The sequence below is a fragment of the Phoca vitulina genome, unplaced genomic scaffold (genome assembly GCF_004348235.1).
Source record: "Phoca vitulina isolate PV1807 unplaced genomic scaffold, GSC_HSeal_1.0 scaffold74, whole genome shotgun sequence".
Classification (NCBI taxonomy): Eukaryota; Metazoa; Chordata; class Mammalia; order Carnivora; family Phocidae; genus Phoca; species Phoca vitulina.
This window is the reverse complement of record NW_022589777.1, coordinates 3,845,975-3,871,284: the sequence shown is the minus strand read 5'-3', so window position 1 is coordinate 3,871,284 and position 25,310 is coordinate 3,845,975. Positions and strand designations below refer to the sequence as shown.

Below are 25,310 nucleotides of genomic sequence, written 5' to 3'. Positions count from 1 at the left end.
CATCAACCAGGGTGGTAGCAGTGCAGATTAAGAAATGTGGATGGATGCAGATAGATTTTGCAGGTAGAGCTGAATGTATGGTGGTGGGATAAGGAAGTCAAGCAAGGGTAGCCCCTTATTTCTTACTCTGAGCAACACAGTGAACTGAGATGGGCAATACTAGAGTGGCTATTCAAAGTAAAGGAAAGAAATCTTTCTAGTCTCAAACCTCATACTTTTAATCATTATTAAAGTTTTTACTAATTATCATGAATATAAAGAGATTTGAAGTCTATGGCTACATAAATATATATTACCTGGACAGTTTTGTAGAAAAGTCAGATTATCCCTTCTGAAAATGCCAGAAAGGAGAGTTTAGTTACCATAATTATTGGTTTTTAAAGTAAATACCTAAGGCAAAGATTATCTGAGATTTTCTTTGAATTTTGTGAAATCTGAACTTCAATATCTATAATACTGTGATACAAATTTGAGGGGGGAAGAAAAAAAAACACAGGAAGATAGTTTACCAGAAAGCTAACGCATTTATTTTAGATGATTGGGTCATGTATATTTTTTTCTTCTTTCTACATGGTTACATTTTTCAGATTTTCTAAAATGACTATATATTACCTTTATAAGTAGCAAATTAAAAATTCAAAAAAAATTAATCTTTAAGTTTACATTTGTGATGTCTGTATAGTCCATAGTAAGTTCTGAGAACCACTGCAATCATAACCCTCAGTCAAATCAGTTAAAACCAATCAAAATATGGGGCGCCTGGGTGGCTCAGTTGGTTAAGCATCTGCCTTTGGCTCAGGTCATGATCCCAGGGTCCTGGGATCGAGTCCCCCATCCCTCATCCTACAGGCTCCTTGCTCAGCAGGGGGCCTACTTTTCCCTCTGCCTCCCACTCCCCCTGGTTGTGCTTTCTCTCTTTCTCTCTGACAAATAAATAAAATCTTTAAAAAAAAATAATGATGTAACTGACAGCGACCTCAAAATGTGTCGTCATCCTAACTTGCACCATGTACCATGTGCTCCCATGCCAGGGCACTGGGATGCCAGAGGGGCCTGACCAGTAGTGCAGTCCTTTTGGATAGTCTGGGAAAGCTGGGGAGTTCAAGGTTTCCTTCGTTTGAATTGTTTCTTCCAAACAAAAACATTTTAAAATTGCTCATACTCTGCTTCTTAAGTTTTGCTGACAGTGATAATATGCTTTAAGAAATCCTCCCTGCCAACCCTCAGTTTTCCTTCTTTCCCTCTCTTCCAGGGTCAATGATTGTATCTTGCGGGTGAACGAGGTCGATGTGTCGGAGGTTTCCCACAGTAAAGCCGTGGAAGCTCTCAAGGAAGCGGGGTCTATCGTTCGTCTGTACGTGCGCAGAAGACGACCCATTCTGGAGACTGTTGTGGAGATCAAACTGTTCAAAGGGCCTAAAGGTAATACAAACATGGATGACTCACAATGAGACACCTGTACAAACCATTTGGCTAAAATGTGTGGCATAATTCACCGATGATACTCCCTCCTTTTATGCTCTGACATTCAGTGCTCACCTAGAGATTTGAAATCATGCAATACTGGTTTTTACAGGTCAAGGAAATCAATACTCTAAATATGAACTCAGAGAAAGAAAGGACAGATTTATATAGGAATGTCCTTATAAGCAATGTTCTTATAAATATAAACCATCTGCATTTTTCTATAAATTTTTAATCTTACTTTATCATCATGACTTGGCTGGCATGTACATTCCTTCTCATTTTTAAGATATAAATGGTGACTCCTCATTTAATAAAAGAGTAATATGAATGATAGTAATTAAACTAGTCTATCCTGAAATAACAGTTATTGTATTTTTATAATACTCTTGTGATTTGTTCTGATTTGTATTACTCTCATGTATTACACCCATCAAGTACTACACAACGTTTTATACTTGCAATAGTAAAAATAAGTTAAAATTTATTTTTTTTTTAAATGCTCACAAATCTCTTGAGGTAATTGCGGTTACTCTGGGGAATCACACGAACAGTGAGATGAATTATTACACTAATTTTTAAGAATAGTCATTTGGGGGGCACCTGGATGGCTCAGTCGTTAAGCGTCTGCCTTCAGCTCAGGTCATGATCCCAGGGTCCTGGGATCGAGCCCTGCATCGGGCTCCCTGCTCGGCAGGAATCCTGCTTCTCCCTCTCCCACTCCCCCTGCTTGTGTTCCCTCTCTCGCTGTGTCTCTGTCTGTCAAATAAATAAATAAAATCTTTTAAAAAAAAAAGAATAGTCATTTGGGCTCTGCTGTTCAGAATGATGACATTTAATATTAGCTTAAGAGTATTTCAAATATTTTAGAAAAATTCAATAATTAGCTTAACAGTATTTTAAATATTTTTATAAGATTATGACTGGATAGTTACTGTATTCTTTGAGTAAATCATTTCTCTTTCCTTTAAAATCTACTTAGTCTCTAATGCTATATGGGATTAAAAAGGAAGTAAGTACTCTGCCTTCTCTAGGAGGTGGTAGTGGCTGGTATTTAAGATCTCAGACCCAAGAGTCAGACAGGACTGAGTTTAAAAGCCTGGTTCAGCCGCTTACCAGCAGAGTGATACTGGTTGGACCAATCCCTCATTATTAAATGGGGATCATAATGGTAGTGTCTGTCCCACAGGGTTTATGAGAATTAAACATTTAACTAAATCTTGCTGGTTGAAAGTGTAGCCTCCAGAGGCAAAGTGCTACTCTGTAGCTCACTAGCTGTTTGACCTTGAGCAAACTGCTTAACCTCTCTGAGCCTTAATTTTCTCATCTACAAAATGCAGATAATAATAGTATTTGCCCCCTAGAAATGTGGGGATTAGATGAGCCAATTCACATAAAGTATTTAGAATAGTGGCTGGCCCAAATTCACTGCCAAACAAATATTACCTATATATACATGTTATTTGTAGTATGTTTTACTACAAATAGTTTCAGCCTTTGTTACAATTGCTTGGTAATGTAATGAAAATATACAAAGATGCCTCGTGGGCTAAATTCAAATGCATTAAAATTACATAATTAAATCTGGAAAAAAAAAGAAGTATTTGCATACCACAATATCTGGTAGTATGAAAGAAAAGACTTTCTAACCTCTGCACGTTTACTAAAATCATATTTGCAAGGTGCTTTAAAGATAAACAATTTGAGCATCACACTATTTCTATTAAAAATGTGTACTATTTATAAATAACAAATAGGTATTTCTGCAATTCAATTAACAGCAATTATTCAGCACAGCTCTAAAGTGAATACCAGTTTGAAGCACTCAGCAAAAGCATCTATTAGCAGACCTCCTGCTAGCTGAGTCACTCGATGACCTTCAGCTGCTCAGCAGAGCACTTCAAGGTTCTAGGGAATCCATAGCCAAAACTCCTTAATTTTAGTGGGAACAGATTTTGGGGATCTTTGATACCAGGGCCCCCTTTGGCTGTTTTATTTCAGTCTGAACTTTTGTCTCCTTTGAGCAGGGATTAGGACAGGAATTGCCCTAGGACATAAAAAGGGGGAAGTGGGGATAGGTGAGCATAATCCACCAAGAATACCCAGGCAATAACCCAAAAGTGCATGGCATACGAATGATAGTATTAGAAGTAACCTCACATCCCAGGAAGCAGGCTCCTGCCACATCCCTGTAGAGGGGTGTGGGCCTGTTGGTCCTGTTGGGATTATGTTGAGTCAGTCAGACATTTTTGTATTGTCACCATCCAGAGGTCACTGATGGGGATTTGTTATTCTATATAAAGTTTATTGATACGCAAGAAAAGAAAAGGTATTTGTCACTGTTTAAATTCCTAATGCCTTTCCCAGTGCCTTAACCACAGGAAGTGCTGAATCAGTAAATTGAATAATTAAATTAGATTCTGCACTAAATATGATGTTACCTTGCAATGTTAACTTCACTTGGCACCTTTTAATTCTTTGTTTGTGAATGACGATATATTTAAAATAAATTTCTTGGGATGCCTGGGTGGCTGAGTTGGTTAAGCGTCTGCCTTCAGCTCAGGTCATGATCCCAGGGTCCTGGGATCAAGTCCCTCATTGGGGTTTTTGCTCAGCGAGGAGCCTGCTTCTCCCTCTGCCTGGCAGCTCCCCCTGCTTGTGCTCGCTTGCTCTCTCTCTCTCTCTGGCAAACAAACAAACAAAGATTAAATAAAATCTTTTTTAAAAATAAATAAAATAAAATAAAATAAATTTCTACCAATGTTTAGCTCACACCATGGAAACTCTCATGTACCTGAGATGAAACAGATGTGATTCTGATGGAAGACTCAGAAAGTTCTCATGGTAGAGAAAGACATAAAGTCAACCAACTTTAATGCAAGGCAAAATGAAATCAGCTCTGTGATGGAGCATGTGTCATGATTCATCTTGACCAGGAGAGCCAAAATACTCCAGAACATTTAAAATTTTAACATATGCCCACAGGTCCTTATTTACCCTTTCTTGAGCACGTGGGCATTCTCTATAGTCCATCAACTCTCCAGCCAACTGGGCTAACTAGCCTCAATTATGTATGCATAATATAGAACTAACTGGATTTCTTCATCAATTTAGTCCTTCAATGATTCAAGGAATATTAAGTATTTATTATGTTCCTGGCACAGAGGCTGACAATGGAGATTCAGGAAAAAAGTAGAAATAATTCTTGCTCAAGAAGATGATAGCCTGATGTAGAAAATACCTATAATATAAACTGGGAAACATACTAGAATGAACGTAAAAGATTATAATGTGGCCAATCAAATAGAGGGTCAAAGAAGACTTTTTAAAGGAAGTTCCACTTAAGCTAAACCTTGAAGGAAAAATAAAAATAGAAGTTAGCCAGATAAAGAGTGGAGGAGAGCATCCAGACAGAAGTAAAAGCATGTGTGTAGGAAGGCCCTAAAGTAGAAAAGATCTTGATACCTTCTGGGAACTGAAAGAAGTCAATTGTGACAGATGTTTAATGATAGGTTAATGAATGACGTGAAATGATATTGTCAAGGTAAGCGGCGCCAGATCATGCAAAGCCTTGTTGACCATATTTGAAGATTTGTTATTTTATTTCAAGTGCAACAAAAAGTTATTGCAAAATTTTCAGCATGGGAGTGACACGATCAAATTAGTCATTTTCAGAAGATCATTTGGCTGCTGTGAAGAAAATGCATTGAAGGGGCATGAGTGGGAGCAGAGATCAGTTAGTTGTTACTTGCAGAAGGTCAAGAAAAATGGATGGAGTTGAGCTATATGTTGGAGAAATAATTGATGCCACTTATTGATCTAGATGTGGAATATGTCTAAGGATGAGGCCCAGTTTTCTAATGGAGCAATTGAATGGATTAGGGTGCCATCTATGAGACTGGGGAGGAACCCCTGTGGGGAGATTAGGAATTCACTTTTGGACATGTTGAAAAGACTGTGATGCATTTGAAAAGGAGATCTAGGAGGCAGAACTGGAAGATATCTGTCTGAAATCCCTGTCAAGGTAATATTCTGAATTTACCCTATATTTTGTCAAATATCTGGAATTATGGGGAAATATCTGAATATTGACTTTCTCACTCTTCATTAATAATCTTTAATATAAAGATCGTGAATATAGCTATATTAGCTATTTTGAACAGTTATAATAAAAATAAGAATCTATTTTTGTAGATATTCTTAATGCCCAGACTATTTTAGTTTTGGGATTGTTTTTGGTTTTTTTATTTGTGGGGTTTTTTCTGGTTATATAGATACAGTGTTAAGGGATCCTTGAAAAATAATTTGTGATAGAGTTAAATGTATGGTTTCCTAATTCTATACCCTTGTGTGTATTTCATAATTGTACAAAGTACTAATTCTGAAATGACCTTCGATGTATGTGATTCTGTCTCTATAGTAGTGCTGATCTTCTCAATATTCAACTAGAATTATCTGGCTGGTCATTTATGGCCAGGTATTTCAGTAATGAATATTTAGGTAATATCCATTAATAATTTAGAATGCCTTTTCCCAACAATATGTAAAAATTTCCCTAAATTCACAGTTACAGATTTGGTCATTGCAAGCAGCTGGGGTGTCTGTTTGTGGACAGTTTAGGAAAAAAATGGGCGATCATGTATAGGAAGTAGCGATTAGGCAAATTCATTTAAATTTGCCAAGCAACCAAAAATACACAAGGAAGAAAATCTGAAGTGGGCATGTGGTTTCCCAGGAAATTGGTTCACAATAAAAGTCTTTCTAGTGACTTTCCTAAGAACACACTAAGTCATAATTTCTAAGAAGCTATATAATTAAACATGTGCAGACTTGTTCCTGTGGCCTGAGCCAAGGAAGCCTAAACCTATATAAGAAATGAGATGTCTTCTTTTAAGATGTTCTTATTGCTTAAGGATTATACAACTAGGTTAAGGCCAACTTCTAAAATTGAAAATATTAAGGCCATAACTTTGTTCATATCCAAAAGTAGACTTGCTTGTGGCTTTATTTTAGCTACCTTATTAAAACTGAAAGAGTGATAAAGTCCATCTAGCAAAACATTTCTGCAATTCTTTATTATTTAAAAAACATATTTTTAAAGATATTTTAATTTTTTCACAGACACACACACACACACACACGTTGCAGTTCCATAGGTCTGTAATAGTGCAAACTGAAAATGCCATGGTAATTATAGCTCTCATCTTTATATAAGAAGTAAAAATAAGTATAAAATACCCTGACTATAAGAGTCATTACACAAATGGCTATTTATAATGTGTATACTTCAGTCGTTGGAAAAGCCACATGTGTAGTGAGTGGTAAGGTTCCCGGGCATCTTTAAGTAGCTGTGGGTCCCAAAATAAGTATTGTAACCTCTCTGTGCCTCAACCTTCCTCATCTGCAAAATCGATAAAATCTGAATTTCTAATTTATAAATTTATTTTCAGGATAATAATTGTAAATTTTAAATACATGTTTATACTATCTTTACTCTTTCTATTATCATAATTGGCTAAAATTTTATTTAAAAAAGCAGAAAAGCACATACTCATCCCAGTGTTTTCTTTTTTTTTTAATTTAAATTCAATTAGCCAATATATAGTACATCCTTAGTTTTTGGTGTAGTGTTCAATGATTCATTAGTTGCATATAATACCCAGTGCTCATCACATCCCCAGTGCTTTAAAAGAGCCTCTTCTAGTATTTTATAAAACCTTGTTTTTTAGTATTATTTGTTGACTATTTGTTGACTATTATTTGTTGACCATCTATTAAAATAAATTAAAAGCTAATTAAAATTTCTTAATATTCAGCAATTCCAGATATTTATGCTCCATCTGCCATTATTGTGGTGTCCATATCTTCATTATGTCTTGTCTGATCTACCACAATAGACTCCATTGCCAATCCCTCCCTCCCTGCTTATATGCTCCTCCTAGATAAATTTTGCAAAAATCACAGCTCTATTCATTGTTTTCCCCTGCTCAGAAGTCTCTAGTGGTTCTTCACTGCCATTAGGTAAAAATCTAAATTTCTTGCCATAGCATTTCATGCCCCCTATGATCTCCCTCTCCTCCAGGGACAAAATTCCGCCTCAGCTTTTTCTTCTGTCTTCTCTCATTCATGCATCTCCACATCCAGGGAAGCCAGACTCTGTACAATTTCTTAAACATGGGTCATACTCTCCTGCCCTTAGGACTTTGCTCATCCCATTCCCACCTTTGGAATGACTTTCTTTACCACTATGACCACTGCCTGTCAGAATCATATCCATCCCCCAAAAGCCAAGCCGGTTCAGTTTTATCTCCTCACAAAACTGTCAGAGACTGATGGAATTAGAAGCAATCTTTCACTTCTAAGGACTTCAGAAGTGCTTTACTGCTTTCTCTCTATTCCTGCTTTTGTTACCATGCGATCCAAGCAACCCCTAGCTGTAGGAAAGATAGATATCAGCAACCTAAGTTAAGGAGATAAACAAGCTGCTAATTCTCACACTTAAGACACTGAGATTATGATTCCTGCCCCGACCTGTGCAAATTGGAAGCATTTGATTAATGCTGAAAATGCAAGCCCTAGATTTATTCTGTGACCAAACTCTGAGCAGTGAGTGGGAGGAATTGGGGTGGAGAGATGGAGGAGAGTCCAAGATAGATCATGACCATCCCTGCAGTATGGCAAGCAGAAAAAGGAATGGCTAAGATGTAAAATGAATTATTTTATTGCCAGGAGTAAAACCTTTGCATTGGCCCCCCTTTTTTTCAAACTTTATTGTAACTATCTGTTCAAGAGATTGAGACAAAACAGTATTTGAAGCATCTAATACTTTGCTTAAAAGGCTGATTTATCAAAAACAAGTTTCCAAATTATTGAGGATTTTTATTTTATTTTTTCTTAATAGCCTACTTGACAGTTTTATTGTCCAGCTTGGTTAAATATTAATATGGCAAACATCCAGTATTACAGACAGAGAATTTCTCAGATATCTAACTTGAATGAAGTTTATGACTTGTCTCTATCTGCATACTCAATTTTTTTTTTCTAATCTGTCCTTGTTCTGCCATCTACTCTTGTCTCTTCTCTCTCTGACACTAATGTGGCTGGAGTGAACTTCCTCCGAGTTGATGTGAGGCACTCATCTGACAGTTTTCAGAAATGATTACTTGGTAAATTATTCAATGACTTGAATTTTAGCATGTAGGCCTAGAGCTGCAGGTATTGAGAAAACAATAAGTGCTCGGTGAACATTTGAGTATACTAAGATTTTAGTTGAAAAGAGATTGCCAGCCCTGAAACCATTCTTTTTAGCCCTCTGTCCATGGATAGCTTTGCTGATGGCGTTCTCTAACAATCTGGGCTACTATCACCTGATCACAATAAGTTGGAAGTGTTTAGGAGAGCAGAGTTTTCAGATGTCCACACTTCAGCTGTTCATACTCAAGCAGTTCACCAGGCCCCTGGGTCAAAACTGAGCACAAGGGTTATGCAACTGCTCTGATTACTGGCATCCAACTATGCACTGCATCAAGAGACACCATACATTCCCCCCTTTCTTACCAGGGGGTCAATTATAATGTGTGTTCATTTTTAATGCATATGCAAGTGTGTCTCTGAATGAAGGTACAGTTTACTCTCTATTTAGGCCCATGTCCTGGGCTCTGAGTTCTAAGTGTCAGGTAGACCTATCTGTGGTGAAGGAACATTCTGAATAATGGTTTGATTCTTAATAAGCACAAATGGCAAATTCAGCTGTTTGGCATGAGGTCTCAAAACACAACATTTTCCTTTTAGGGCTAAAATTTTTCAGTCTTTTGAATTACCAAAATTGTTCCCTTGAGTACACAGGGAAATTTGCTTGACTGAATGTGCAGTGAAACCTCTTATTGAAGTATAATATTTAGAGTCAAAGAGAAAATGCCTCTTTGTATTAAGCAAGAGAACCAGTCTTCTTGGAAATATATTGTGCCTCAGTCACCACTCTCTGTCCCCCAAAAGAACAAATCCTTTTTTTAAATTGGACAAAGGACAACACATTTGATGAGTTCACCTTGTTCTGAGGAACTTTCTATAGAATTTCTTGAATATGTACATGGTTAGTCCCTAATTATTTCTGGATAAAAGACATATCCTTGTGGACTGTGAGGCTCTTTCTCTGAGCTAGTATTTGGTCAGTCTTCATAATGATATCTGTAAAAAGCTCCCTCCTAAAATTTTGTAGACATTTATTCATGAAAAAACAAACTACAGATACGGCCACTGTAATCGCTCTGTTGTGTACCTTCTACATTATAGGAGAGTAAAACAGTTGATTACATTTGCTAAATCCTTTTGGAAATTAAGGAATGATGCCACTCTTCTCATTTGCCTTTTCAGGCTAACATGTGGCCATTGTTTCTTTCCTTAGTTTATTTCTTTGCTGTTTAGAGCTAGCTCATAATTTTTAATGGCATTTGTGATTAATGGCTCCTTAACAAATCTTTAAAGTCAGAATTATTTTACCATGAAAACTTCAGATTTCCAAAATGCATTGTAGTAGGTAGGTGTAGCTTTGATTTTTTTTTACATTTATAAAACAAAAGTTTTATAATTCACACAGAAAACACTGTTTACCTAGCTGTAAATATTTGCTGAGGTAAATACCTATATAGCACTTTTTAAAGTTTTTTTTTTTTTTTTTTTTTTTAAAGATTTTATTTATTTATTTGAGAGAGCGAGAATGAGAGAGAGAGAGAGCATATGAGAGGGAGGAGGGTCAGAGGGAGAAGCAGACTCCCTGCCGAGCAGGAAGCCCGATGCGGGACTCGATCCCGGGACTCCAGGACCATGACCTGAGCCGAAGGCAGTCGCTTAACCAACTGAGCCACCCAGGCGCCCATCACTTTTTAAAGTTTTAAAAGGAAATGTGTTGCCATGGTAAATACTGTGACTATAAATCTTTCCATTTTATGACCACTAGCAAAGCAATTTTATTGGGATTTGGACAGCACCTTAGTTTAAATCCTTCCTTTACCTAACTGTTAAGTGGGAATATTAAGTGGCTGCCTTGGTTATTGTGGGAATTTAATGAGATCCCAGGTACATGTTAGTGCCCAAAAAGTTTAAAGTGTTCCTCTTCGTTGTTTACTTTTTTAAGAAGCAAATACATGCAGAAAATAATCATCCATTCACTCAATAAATATTTTATTTCAAAAACATTTATTAAGCCAAGCAGTTCAAAGTGCTAAATCAAAAGAATGTCAATAAAAAAAGAAGTGTTGGCTTTTCTCCCAAATACCATCTTAAAATACAGGCATTCATCTAGACTAAAATAACACAGTCCTCTTTTGGCTAGGACTAGCTTCATGCTAAATTCATTGCAGTCCCCTAACTAAATCCATTTTGGTTCCCTAACTTATCAACCAGCTTACATTAAATTCTCCTCCTTCTATGGAATATCAAGATCCAATAAAATTAAAGATTGTGGTATTTTTTATTCATGAACCATGATTCCCGGTGCCATTAGCTGTCAGTCAAAAGCCTTGTACTACACGGACTTTGTCTCTGAGCATAATTCAATTGGAGCTAGATACCTTGGACACTTTATCCCTTATAGAAAAGTTAATAAGAGAGATAAGATCTCTACTTTTAAACTCCATAAAAAATGCCAACTTAGGGATTTGGAAACATGAAATATGTTATGGGTTAGCCAGTTACGAGATCCTACCAAGAATCCACTGAAAGTTGGAAATTTGCACAATAAAGAAGATCTTAGGAAAAGCTGAGAATTATCAGTAAAGTTAAAAGAGAGTAGGGGCACCTGGGTGGCTCAGTCGGTTAAGCGTCTGCCTTCGGCTCAGGTCATGATCTCAGGGTCCTGGGATCAGGCCCCCCATTGGGCTCCTTGCTCAGCGGGGAGGCTGCCTCTCCCTTTCCCTCTCCCTCTGCTGCTCCCCCTGCTTGTACTCTCTCTCTCTCTGTCAAATAAATAAATAAATTCTAAAATAATAATAATAAAAAAATAAAATAAGAAGAGAGCAGTTAGGAAGAGGAAAAAGTAAAAATAAGAAAGGAAACAAATGAGACACATTTATCTAGGCAAGTCAGTCCCTGATAGTCATGAATGAAGAAAGCATATAGAGTTTGTTCAGTATTCACCATTAATCTTAGGAAGAAAGACTTCAATATTTGCTTCCCAGGAACCCAAAAATATTTGCTGAATATTCATGAGCAGCTGAGTCATATGAGAAAATTTAGCCTTCATAGATCCACTCATTTGAATAAACTGAATGTGGTAACTACCAGTTGTTTAAAATCATAATAATGTTGATGTGCAATAATTCTTAAGTGTCAAATATTCTAATATCTCAAAATGCACACACTCATTTATGTATTTGGCAAAACTGTAACAAACACCTTTTACTTAGGCAACTAGAAGTTGGAGATAGAGACATGGTGTGCCCCCAAGGGAGATAGTGGTCCCACTATAGTGTGTGGAGTGTGCATGAATGTAATAATTCTAGTACCACCAGATAAATATAGACACAGGTTTTTACAAGGACCTCAGTTTCTGCTTCAATGCTCTGGGATAAAACAGCTTTCCAACACTGGTGACAGCTGTTCACTTGGGAGACTGGCCCATTCACTGGAATCCCCCCTCCCAAAATTGAACTGAAAGCTGGAATTCCTTTGAAGTTGTCTATTAATGTCATTCCTGCCCTCTCCAGCTACGATGGACAACTCTTCATGGGACAGCCCTTCATTCATTTGTAGGACACTGTCAAGTCTCCATTTAGACCTCTTTCCTTTAGACTAAGGAATCCTCATTTATTAACCATTCCTGATACCTCATGATTTTCAGACCCTCTATTTTACTGTTTCCATCCTATGAATTTTCTCCAGTTTGGCAATATCCCACCTAACTAACAATATACAGAATTATATAGAGAGATCCCCTGATATGTTTGTTAGTACAGACCATGGTAAATAGAGTTTTGTATATGAGCTCCATACTTTGTTTATTTAATATAATGTAAAACTGTGTTAGCTTTGTTTTTAAGACCTTTTTGTTGGTTCTATCCAAATTACATATTTACATATGTAAATATTTCATATGAACTACTGGATTTTATATATATTACATTCTATCTTACAATAATTGATTTTTGATGTACAGTTATAAATTTATGTTTATCTCTATTAAGTATAAGACTGTTGGACTGAGCCTAGCATCTAGACTTATTGATATCATTCTTGATAGTAATTTAACCATTCCTCATGTTAGTCATCCTTTACTCACTTGTGTCCATTACAAGTGACCTAAAGACTGATAGATGATAGATGGAATAATTAGAAATAGGATAGAATTGGTCAGGTACACATGTTGCCCCGTTCACATAGATATGAAAGTGAATCCCACAGATATAAGGAAAGACTGAGCATAAAAATAACAGATAAAGATAAAAAGAATGCCTATTACTTTGAGTCATTATATTGTACACCTGAAACTAATATAACTCTTATGTTAATTATACTTCAAAATAATAATAATAATGTCTATAGGCAAAGTTTTCCATGAAGCAGATTGTATGTACTCCTAAAGAAACAGTTTCCAGGTTATGAGGACAGAGTAATCTTATCTGCTCACAGAAATTCTCTCCTCCAATAACTCACAAAATGAACAACACATAAGGGAGATCACTAACAACAACATCAAAATTTTTTTCTAACAGTGATGAAAGAAGGAATGAAGCATAACTTAATATGATACTCTTAAAAAACTGTAACGAAGGACAGAAACAGTTACAGATAGGCTTAGAAAGGCTCAGATGCTACCCCATTCCCATTCCCTTCCTGAAACTCAGCTGGTGACTGACAAAATCCTGAGACTTCTCAGAGATTCAGGTAAATCTGGAGAAGAGTACATTGAGCTGGTAGCCTTACCTTTTTTCAAAGAGTAGTTGAAGCTTGAAACTTGCTGTTGGGAGAATCTAAAGTGGGGGAAGTGAGCAGGAATGCTGATATTCTCTGATAGAAGTTAAGGTTCTGTAACCACACCCTGAATTAGAGGAATTACCCAAGTATATGTATCTTGCTCTAGGACAAGAATCTCAAAGATAGCAGAATTTAGGTGTTCTAAGAAAAATAGCACACTTGACTACAGCCTCTACTGAGGTCTCCACGAATTCCTTCCCCAGTTGTTGCCTCACGTGCTGAAGTGATTAGAACACAAAATATCTAGACCCTCCCCATGACTCAGAAGGAAAAACAAAATGTTTATAGGTGTAAATGAAAAAAGTAAACTAGTCACCTATATTATATCAGAACAAAGAACGTCTGCTTGAACTGCCCAATCATGAGCAGGATGGAAACATTTTAATAACTCTGTAAACATACCACAATCAAAACAAAAAAAAAAAGTATTGTCGTTATCTAACTTAGTAAGCACTTACTGTATGTTAGGCACTTACATAAAGATAGCACTTACTGTATGTTCTAACTGTTGTGTATATATCTATATCTATATATCTCTTTTCATCCCTGTAAGAATTCCAATGTGCTACTTTTATTACATATGCAGATATGAGATTCAATAACTTGCCTGAAATTACACAAATAGTGACAGAGGCAGGATAGAATTGTCTGGCTCCAGAATTCATGCTATTACCCCTAGGTGATCTTGGTCTTTATAACCTGCAAATAAAAGGAAGAAAGAACTAAGACAAATAGCTCAAACTATAATTCAAGGAACAGAAAGAAATTACTCATGATTCATGCTATAGAAAAACTTAAAAAAATAAATTCAATAAAGTAAGTGTTGAAAGACAAAATGATAAAACTACAGACTGAGCTGCAAAGAAAAATTGCAGACCTGAGGAATCCAATAAAGGGCCTAATAGCATCTTTACAGAACTCATGAATATATCATAAATAGTAAGAAAAAAAACAGTTGTCACTGAAGTTAGTGAAAGAGCAAAGCTTGAGATAGTCATAGTGAACATAAGGTTTTAAAAATAAATAAATAAAAGGAGAAAGGAGTATTCTTTTTTTTTTTGCATTTTTTATTTTATTATGTTATGTTAATCCCATACATTACATCATTAGTTTTTGATGTAGTGTTCCATGATTCATTGTTTGCATATAACACCCAGTGCTCCATTCAATACGTGCCCTCTTTAATACCCATCACCAGGCTAACCCATCCCTCCACCCCCCTCTAGAACCCTCAGTTTGTTTTTCAGAGTCCATAGTCTCTCATGGTTCGTCTCCCCCTTCGATTTCCTCTCCTTCATTTTTCCCAGAAAGTAATATTCTAAAGCTACATCAAACAGGTACTGCAGAGTTTTGAGAAAAAGAGCTGGTGGCTCAGGGTGTCCAGACAAGGCAAGGGTTCAAAAATATATTGTCAGCCATGCAAACTTTCTAAAATATGCTATCACAGCCATTGTTTACATTGTTCCAGACATAAGTTTGATTATGAATTGAAAAAATGAAAAAAGTATCCTTATTTGTGATGATAAACCAAAGGAGATCATCCAAAAATTATTTAAAACAATAAAAGAATTGAGTAAGGTAGCTAGGTATAAAATTAATGTATAGAAATCAATCAGCAATATATCCATGTATATAAACACAGTAACCAATTAAAAGATCTAGTGGAAGAAAATATACCATTTGCAATAGCAACAAAAATGATAAACAAGAATAAGCTTTTTGATAAACATGTGAGATCTATATAAAGGTAGCTTTAAAATGTTACTAGGGAATATATAAAAAGGTAACACCATTTTATATCATTGGAAAGGAAGATACAGCATTTAAAATGTCAATTTTAACTTTTATACTAAAAATTTAAACAAAAATACTAATAAAAAATTGAACCAGAAAAACTTATTCTAAAGTTTATATGGAAAAATTAATAAGCAAGAATAGTGAGGAAAATTCAGAAAAAGAAAAATAATGAGGTATGTCCAGGCTAGCCATATACTAAAACATATTATAAAGCTGTGATAATTAAAAAATTAAAAAGATATATCAAATAAAAGACTGAAAAATCCAAAAATAGAAAATGAACGTCAAGAAATTTAATATATGATAAAGGTGGCATTTTGAGTGAGGAGGGAAAGATAGTTTACTAAGTCATATTGGAAAAAATGCATCTATCTTTAAAAATAAATAAATAAATAAATTAATTAATTAATTAAATTGTATCCTTATTTCATAATCTAAACCCAAATAAGTTGTCACTCAATCTAATTTTTATACTTAAAAATGAAAAATAAATCCATAAAGGTAGAGATGGGTAAATTGAACTGGAGTAAAATTAGGAATTTTGTTGATTAAAAGAGAAGGAAAAAGAAAGCCATAGAGTGGAGAAAGTGTTCCCAATAAAACTGTCACACTTTAGTACAATAGTCAATCCTACTCCTAATGAAAAAACTGTAAATTAAAGTACAAGATACCATTTTCCATCTGTCAAACTGTCCACATTCAAAAACTGTGACAACGTACTATATTGACAGGTGTGGAGAAGGAGGCTGCTTCACACATTGCTGCAGAGTATACACTGCTCCATTATCTTAAAAAGCAGTTTTAAAATACCTCCAGCTTTTTAAATGCTCAGACCATTTGGTGTTGTGATTAGCAATTCTACTTCTAGGAATTCATCCTATAAATGAACTTGTGTATGTGTGAAATAAAGTTAATTGCAACAATAGCTCTAGTATCAAAAAATGCAAACAACCTAAATGACAAAAGAAGAATGGATACAATTACAGTACATCCCTATAATATCATGCCAGTTATCTGTTTAAAAAATGAGGAGTAAAGAATGGATTCAAACTTAAGTGACCATCAACTTAAGATAGACTGCTATATGCAGAAGATGTTATATATAAACCTAATAGTAACTGCAATCAAAAACTGGTAAAAGATATGCAAAAAATAAAGAGAAAGGAATTCAAGTATATCACTTGAGAAAGCCAACTCATGGAGAGAGAAAAGAGAAGGGAAGAAAGGGACAGAGACGATCCCCAAAAACAAATACCAAAAAAAAGAAAATGGCAATAAATACATACCTATCAATAATTACTTTGAATATAAATGGACTAAATGCTCTAATCAAAAGACATAGGGAGAGAGAGGGAGAGAAGCAGACTCCTGGCTGAGCGTGGAGCCTGACATGGGGCTCGATCCCACAACCCTGAGATCATGACCTGAGCCAAAATCAAGAGTCAGATGCTTAACTGAGCCACCCAGGAGCCCCAAACAAAATTGACTTTAAAACAAAGACTGTAACAAGGGACAAAGAAGGACATTATATAATCAAACAGAGCAATCCAGCAAGAAGACAAAACAAGTATAAATATTTACACACCCAACATGGGAACACTCAAATACATAAAACAGTTAATAACAAATATAAAGGAACTAATCAATAGTAATACAATAATAGTAGGGGACTTTAACACCCCACTTACATCAATGGACAGAAAACCAAGGAAATAGCAGCTTTAAGTGACACTGTGGACCAGATGGATTTAATAGATATATTCAGAATATTCAATCCCAAAACAGCAGAATATACATTCTTTTCAAGTGCATATGGAACATTCTCCAGAATAGATCATATATTAGGTCATAAAACAAGTCTCAAGAAATTAAAAAGATCAAAGTCAAACCTTGCATCTTTTTTTACCACAATGCAATGAAACTGGAAATCAACCACAAGAAAAAATATGGGAAGACTACAAATACATGGAGGTTAAATAACATCTACTAAACAATGAATGAGTAAGCCAAGAAATCAAAGAGGAAATAAAAAAGTACATGGAAACAAATGAAAATGAAAACACAATGGTCCAAAATCTTTGGGGTTGCAAAAGCAGTTCTAAGAGGGAAGTTTATAGCAATACAGGCCTACCTCATGAAGCAAGAAAAATTTCTGACAACCTAAACTTACACCTAACAGAGCTAGAAAAAGAAGAACAAAACCCAAATCCAGCAGAAGGAAGGAAATGATAAAAGATTAGAGCAGAAATAAATGATATAGACACTAAAAAAAATTAATGAAACCAGGAGCTGGTTCTTTGAAAAAAATCAATAAAATCAATAAACCTCTCGTCAAACTCCTAAAAAGAGAAAGAGAATGAGAGAGGACTCAAATAAACCAAATCAGAAACAAAGAAGAGAAATAACAATGGATACCACAGAAATACAAAGGGTTGTAGGAGAATATTATGAGAAATCATATGACAACAAAGTGGACAAGCTAGAAGAAATGGATAAATTTCTAGAAATTCATAACCTACCAAATTTCCAATCAGGAAGAAATAGAAAATTTGGACAGACTGATTACTGGCAAGGAGATTGAATTAGTAATCAAAAAACTCCCAACAAACAATAGTCCAGGACCAGACAGCTTCACAGGTGAATTCTACCAAACATTTAAAGAAGAGTTAATACCTATTCTTTCCAAAACTTTTCCAAAAGAAGAAGGAAAACTTCCAAATTCATTCTATGAGGCCAGCACATCCCTGATTTTAAAACCAGATAAACACATTCACAAAAAAGGGAACTATAGGCCAATATCTCTGATGAACATAGATGCAAAAATCCCCAACAAAGTATTAGCAAACCAAATCCAACAATACACTTAAAAAAAAAAATCCCACGACCAAGTAGGATTTATTCCAGGGATGCAAGGGTGTTTCAATATTTGTGAATCAATCAACATGATACATAACATCAATAAGAGAAAGGATAAAAATCATACGATCATTTCAAGAATTCAGAAAAAGCATTTGACGAAGTACAATATCCATTCATTAAAAAAACCCTCAAGAAAGGTTTAGAGGGAACATACCTCAATATAAGAAAGGCCTTATATGAAAAACCTACATTAAATATCTCACTCAATAGGGAAAAATTGAGAGCCTTTACCTTAAGATCAAGAACAAGACAAGGATGTCCACTCTCACCACTTTTATTCATAGTAGTACTGGGAGTCCTACCCAGAGCAATCAGATATGAGAAAGGAATAAAAGGCATCCAAATTGGTAAGGAAGAAGTACAACTTTCACTATTTGCAGATGACATGATACTATATATAGAAAACCCTAAAGACTCCACCAAGAAACTACTGGAACTGATAAATGAATTCAGTAAAGTTACAGGATACAATAACAGTGTACAGAACTCCATACCATTTCTATACACTAAAAATGAAGCAGCCAAAAAAGGAGTTAAGAAAACAATCTCATTTACAATTGCACCAAAAAGATTAAAATACCTAGGAATAAACTTAACTAAAGAAGTGAAAGACCTGTTTTCTGAAAACTATAAAACATTGATGAAAGAAATTGAAGACAACACAAAGGAATGGAAAGACATTCCATGTCCATGGACTGGAAGAAGAAATATTGTTAAAATGTCTATACTATCCAAAACCTTCTATAGATTTAATGTAATCCCTATCAAAATACCAACAGCATTTTTCACAGAACTAGAACAAACAATCCTAAAATTCGTATGAAACCACAAAAGACTTAAATAGCTGAATTAATCTTAAAAAAGAAAACAAAACTGGAGGTATCACAATTTCAGACTTCAAGTTATACCAGAGCAGAAGTAATCAAAACAGTGTGGTACTGTCACAAAAATAGACACATAGATCAATAAAACAGAATAGAAAGCCCAGAAATAAACCCACAGTTATATGGTCAGTTAGTCTTCAACAAAGGAGGCAAGAATATGCAATGAGAAAAAGACAGTCTCTTCAACAACTGGTGTTGGGAAAACTGGACAGCTATGTGCAAAAGAATGAAACTGGACCACTTTCTTACACCATACACAAAAATAAACCCCAAATAGAATAAGAATCTAAGTGTGAGACCTGAAACCATGAAAATCCAAGAAGAGAGCACAGGCAGTACTTACTCTGACATTGGTCATAACGTCTTTCTAGATATGTCTCCTGAGCCAAGGGAAACCAAAGCCAAAATAAACTATTGGGATTACATCAAAATAAAAAGCTTCTCCACAGCAAAGGAAACAACCAACGAAATTAAAAGACATCCTACTGAATGGGAGAAGATATTTGTGAATGAGATACCCTATAAAGTGTTAATATCCAAAATATGTAAAGAACTGATACAACTCAACCCCCAAAAACAAATAATCCAATTTAAAAATGGGCAGAAGACATGGACAGATATTCCTCCAAAGAAGAAATACAGATGGCCAGCAAACACATGAAAAGATGCTCAATATCACTCATCATCAGAGAAATGCAAATCAAAGCTACAATGATATATCACCTCACACTTGTCAGAATGACTAAAATCAAAAACACAAGAAACAACAGGTGTTGGTGAGGATGTGGAGAAATAGGAACGTTCGTGCACTGTTGGTGGGAATGTAAACTGGTGCAGCCACTGTGGAAGATAGTATGGAGTTTGCTCAAAAAATTAAAAATAGAACTACCTTATGATCCAGCAATTGCACTACTGGGCATTTATCCAAAGAATAAAAAACACTTATTTAAAGATTTACATGTACCCCTTGTTTATAACAGCATTATTTACAATAGCCATGATATGGAAGCAACCTAAGTATCCATTGATAGATGAATGAATAAAGAAGATGTGGTGAGGGTGCCTGGGTGGCTCAGTCAATTAAGCATCTGCCTTCGGCTCAGGTCATGATCCTGGGGTCCTGGGATTGAGGCCCACTCTGGCTCCCTGCTCAGTGGGGAGTCTGCCTGTCCCTCTCCCTCTGACCCTCCCCACCCACACCCCCACTTGTGCTCTCTCTCACTATCTCTCTCTCTCTCAAATAAATAAATAAAATCTTGGAAAAAAAGATGTGATGAATATATAGAGAGAGACAGAATGTTATTCAGCCATAAAAAAGAATGAAATATTGCCATTTACAATGACATGGATGGATCTAGAGAGTATAATTCTAAGCGACATAAGCCAGTCGGAGAAAGACAGATACCATCTGATTTCATGCATATGTGGAATTCAAGAAACAAAGAAAACAAAGAAAAAATAAGGAGACAAACCAAAAGACAGACTCCTAACTATAGAGAAAAAACAGATGGTTACCAGAGGGGAGGTGGGTGGGTGGGAGGGATGAAATAGGTGAAAAGTATTAAAGAATACACTTATCTTGATGAGCACTGAGTAATATATGGAATTGTTAAATCACTGTATTGTACACCAGAACTGAATATAACACTGTATGCTAAGTACCCTGGAATTAAAAAACACTACAGGCATTAAAAATACATGAAGAAATGGAAAGAAATACCACTTGATATATAGCTTGAAAGATATTTGATTAGGGAGAGCAATGCTGAATGGATTAGCTTCATTCGTTCAACAGACATCTAGTTTACTATCTTCCACATGCGCCAGAATATAGAAATAAGTAAGACTTTCTCTCTCCTTCAGTATCTATGTATAATTACTTGGGCCTTTAAAAGTACAATCGTTCCATCAAAACTGTCTTGAATTATGGTTTTGCACACTGAAATCAGTATGCTATCTGAACAGTCCGAAGAGTCTCACTTGAACCAAGATGGATCAAAACTATTGTTTTCCCTATCAGGCCTACTCTTCTTTCATAAAAAGAAACTAGACTTTTTTTTTTTTTTTTTGATGGATCTTGTCTTCAGAAACATCAACTGTTTTCTTCTTTGATACTCTATTTCCTTCCCAGGTGTTTGTACTTTGATTTTCTGGTGACTTGAAACAGTGTGTGGTTCTTCTTTAAGAATATAGATGGTTTATTTTTAATCTTTATAATAAAAGAAATCTGGCAAAAGCCAACCAGCTTATATCGATTTTGAAAAGTATTATCTATATCAAAATGCTCTAAATACAAAAAAAAAAAAAGAATATAGATGTTAGAACAAAAGGTGCTTAATTTTTAGAAGTCTTCTTTTCTCTATGTTAAAGTTAAAATAAATTTTTCTTATTTGTTCAGTAGAAAGCTAACTCTCTGAGACTCTGCATTTACATTAACTAATAAGAGTCTTTTAGGTCTATTATCACATGGATTTCTTCACTGCTCTAAATAGCACAGTAGTGTATTCATTTGCTTGATTATCTGTCATACACATTTCTACCCTGGATTGTTACTGGCAACAGGCATTTCAGGTGGCACCAGCAAGATTGGTAGTGATCATTTCCTGATGGCTCCATTAGGTCAAACTTCAGAAGGGTTACACTTTGCATGAGTGCTTGGAAGCCAAATTTGACAGTTGAGTGTTTGGCAGCTCACCAACTGTTTGATGAAATTGAATTGCTCCCTTCTAAATCTCTCCTTCAGCGCTTGGAAATTAGTGTCTATTCATTCACAGAAGGCACCATGACCCAATCAATGGGGGAGTCGTGCCTGGTTACTTTGCTCATTAACTTAGTTGGTATAGTTCCTCAATATTGTAAATCACAACTTCTAAAAGTTTTACCTGGAACTTTCTCTTGGAACTTTTCTTAAGAAAACCCTTAAAGTTTTCAAAAAGTTAAGAAAACAAAATCACTGTGGACATTAGTTATAAATTCAATACAATTTCTCAGGAATAAAACATAACTATAAGAATAGTACCAGGAAAAAAAAATCAAATAGTTAATTGTGAAAAGCTTCAGCTTTGCTCCTGCTATTTGTATTCATAATGCCTTTGAGTTAATATCAGTGACATGATTAGATAAGACATTTGTTAGAGGGGAGCATTCGATCCATTAGACAATGTTTTAAAAAACAATTTGAGACTTCTGCCTTATTTTTTTTCTATCTTGGTTCTCAAGTCCTAGCACCAGCATTTCATTTTCATGGAGGATATCAGGTATTTTATCAGGAAACAGCCACTTTGGTTTTTCAGTAACATGCTCTCAAAATTTGATATGTTAAGATATATAAGAATATAAATTTAGGAAAGGAAATTATAGAGGTTTTCAAGCATCTTCTTTCTATTACCTCTAAAGCCTAGAGTTCTCTAGGACTCAGTGTTGGCACCTCCTTATTTCTCTAGCTTTCTCTCCTCCTACATAGTCTCATCTGGTTCTATGGTTTTAATTTCCATCCCTATACTATATATTTAATATAGTTATCTTCATGCTATATATCTAATAGTCATTTCAAGTTAGCATATACAAATTGTAACTCTTAATTTTATTTTTCGCAACCAGCCCTCCTGGAGTCTTCCTTAGCTCATTAAATTTATGGCACCTAGTTGCTTAGGACAAAAATGTACTAGAAGTTATCCTTGATTTTTCTTTCTTGCCCATACCCGGTATTCAATATATTAACAAACCCTGTCAACTCTACCCTTAAAATAAATCTTGAATTGAGTCATTTTCACTTTCTTTTTATCAATTCTGCTCTTACTGCAATAATTCAAACCACCATCACCTCTTACCCAGACTACTCTAAAAGTATTCAAAGTAGTCTCTTTTTCTACTTTATATCTTCTACAATCTATTCTCCGTACAACAGCCAGAGTGATTTTTTTAAAAACTCAGATTGTATCAACTCAACCTCCTCCTCCAAACTGTGCAGTAGCTTCACTTTCCACTTAAACCCAGGGCTTTACAGTAGTCCACACGCCTCTGGCTATACCTCTTTGACCTCATCTATCCATCTCCCTTCCCCTGGAGGCTTCAGTCATGCTGGCTTTCTTGCTGGGGCTCCGCAGTTCTAAACCTGTTTCTGCCTGGGACCTTTGCACTTGCATTTTCTGCCTGGAACACTCTGCCCCATGATGTTCACATAGTTTTTCCCTTGCTTTATTCAGGGCTTTATTTTTCCTCATAGGTACATGCGTACCTCCACCCGGCATTATATCAAAATTCTATTCATTTCTTTGTGCAAGAATATAAGCCCCAGGAGGACAGAAGGTTTTGTTTTGTTCATTGCTATACCCCCATTTTGCTTAAGCAAAAACTTATTGAGCATTTTGCTATACCTGCTATTATAGGTGCTCAATAAGTTTTTGCTGAAAAGTGAGAAAAATACTTAAAGTGTTGTAATACAAAAGAAGTCTGTTCATCTAGAAGGCAGAACTAGGGAGAGTAGGTATTATGGGGTAGCAGATCTTGGCTTAGTGAAAAGTAAGCCTTGAGAACAATGAGAACTCCCAGATGATAGAGCACAGGGCCTTGCAACAAACGTGGTGAGCTCTGTTACCACAAGGGTCTCGAAGGATCCTTTTCTAGAGGGGAGCTCCAACTGGATCATCTCGTAAGTCCTCTTCACCTCTAAGAGTCTATGTCAGGGGGTGGGAGGTAGAGAAAGAAAAGCTTGCATTTGATTAGTCGAAGAATGTAAACATGAGGCAATTTATTTATAGATACAGATACTTTAGATAACTGCAAAAAGTTCCCCAGAAAAGGCATCAGGTGGTGTCCCACTTCATCCATGATCTATTTGGGGATACCAGACAGGCTTGTCATTGTGTGTATAAGGAGCCTCTCTGGTATACAGAGGGCACCAAGCCACTGACCTCTTGCTGCTCTCTGGCTACTTGCTGTCTCCTGTCAGATGGTGGATATATGCACTAGGTGCAAATTTACATTCTCTTGAATGTTAGCATTTAAATGAGGAAGCCTCCCAGAACCTTATTGCTCTTCCATCCTAAACCATATTGAGGAAAGACTGACCCCCATCTATGCTTTTTAGTCTGTAAAGAACTCAGGAAAAGTTATTATGGTGTGAGATATTCAGTAGAAAATTCAAGGAAGAGCTTCAAAATTATTCAAAAGTTTATGCTGTTTTTTGGAATAATTTGTCATTGGAAAGAAGGAACAGAGAAATAATATATATCTCAAGCACTTACTGTGTACCAAATGTTTAGATCTTCACCATTCACTGAGCTCCGATGCTGTGTGAAGTATTTTGTAAAATTTCATAGCTTATTTGTTGAATGAACTGGATTGAGGACGGTAAAACCAGAAGCCAATTGTATTTTCTTTTTACTTCTGCCCTCCCACAAACCCCTTTGAAGATAAATTCACCCTTGCCTTTGATACAATCTCAGGCAGGTCACTTATAATAATAATTTAAAGTCTACTCCAATCTAACAATTCCCTAACTTTAACGTAGTTAAATATAAAATAAAATCTCCAAGCCCTTACCTGATTTAAAATGACTCCACCTCCCCAGCTCCACCTTACTTGAGACCAAACACTCTGCAATGAAGAAAGGAATATGATTTGCCTCCTTGATCAATCTCTTTGTTTTCTATCTGTGTTTTTCTTTACTTTTCTGGAACAGAACAGGCAATCATGGGAAAAAAGCATAGTTATACGGGGTCATATAATTATAACCTGGTTTCAATACCCTTAGGATGACACAGGTGTTATGCTTTCTCCTTCCTGGGGCTTTTGTGGGTTTCCCTGAGCTCCTGCTGGCAAACAGGAGACTGTGGTTCTGTGGATGGAAGCAGGACTTTCCCTGGATGAACACATTTAACTCTCTACCTCAGCTCTGGGCGACCAGTGGTCCACCCCTCTACGGAGACACAGGCAGTCCTTTTGCATAAAGTCCTTCTAAATAAGGAAACGACCAGCTTTCCACCTCTAGACCCACATCTAGTCCATGGGAGATATGTACCTGGTGTTCAGAGAACTTCAGCTCTGTCCCAGTGCAGCATCCAATCTTCACTCTGCTCCTCTTCAGGTGGACGAACTATTCAGATTTTTGATCCTCACGATTCAGGAAATACACATCAGGAGCTCTGAATCAAGTCACAAAAAAGCCCACCTCTCTAAACTTGAGTTGAAGGGAAAGCATTTCTAAGACTGACAAAACCAGTTTGGGATCACCCCCTTTTCAAACCCTATGTGAATAGTCTTATTTCTGAATGT

General features: G+C 35.9%; 1 protein-coding gene across 26 annotated transcripts in view; it reads left to right on the top strand.

Moving 5' to 3' along the window:
• The window catches only part of DLG2 (discs large MAGUK scaffold protein 2), a 1,693,368-nt gene that overhangs the window by 1,135,613 nt on the left and 532,445 nt on the right, over positions 1-25,310 (top strand). For all 26 annotated transcript variants that reach the window (XM_032393577.1, XM_032393569.1, XM_032393582.1 and 23 more), the window contains one exon: positions 1,253-1,422. In XM_032393577.1, coding sequence (XP_032249468.1) covers positions 1,253-1,422 — 170 coding nt within the window. The remainder of the gene's footprint in view (positions 1-1,252; positions 1,423-25,310) is intronic.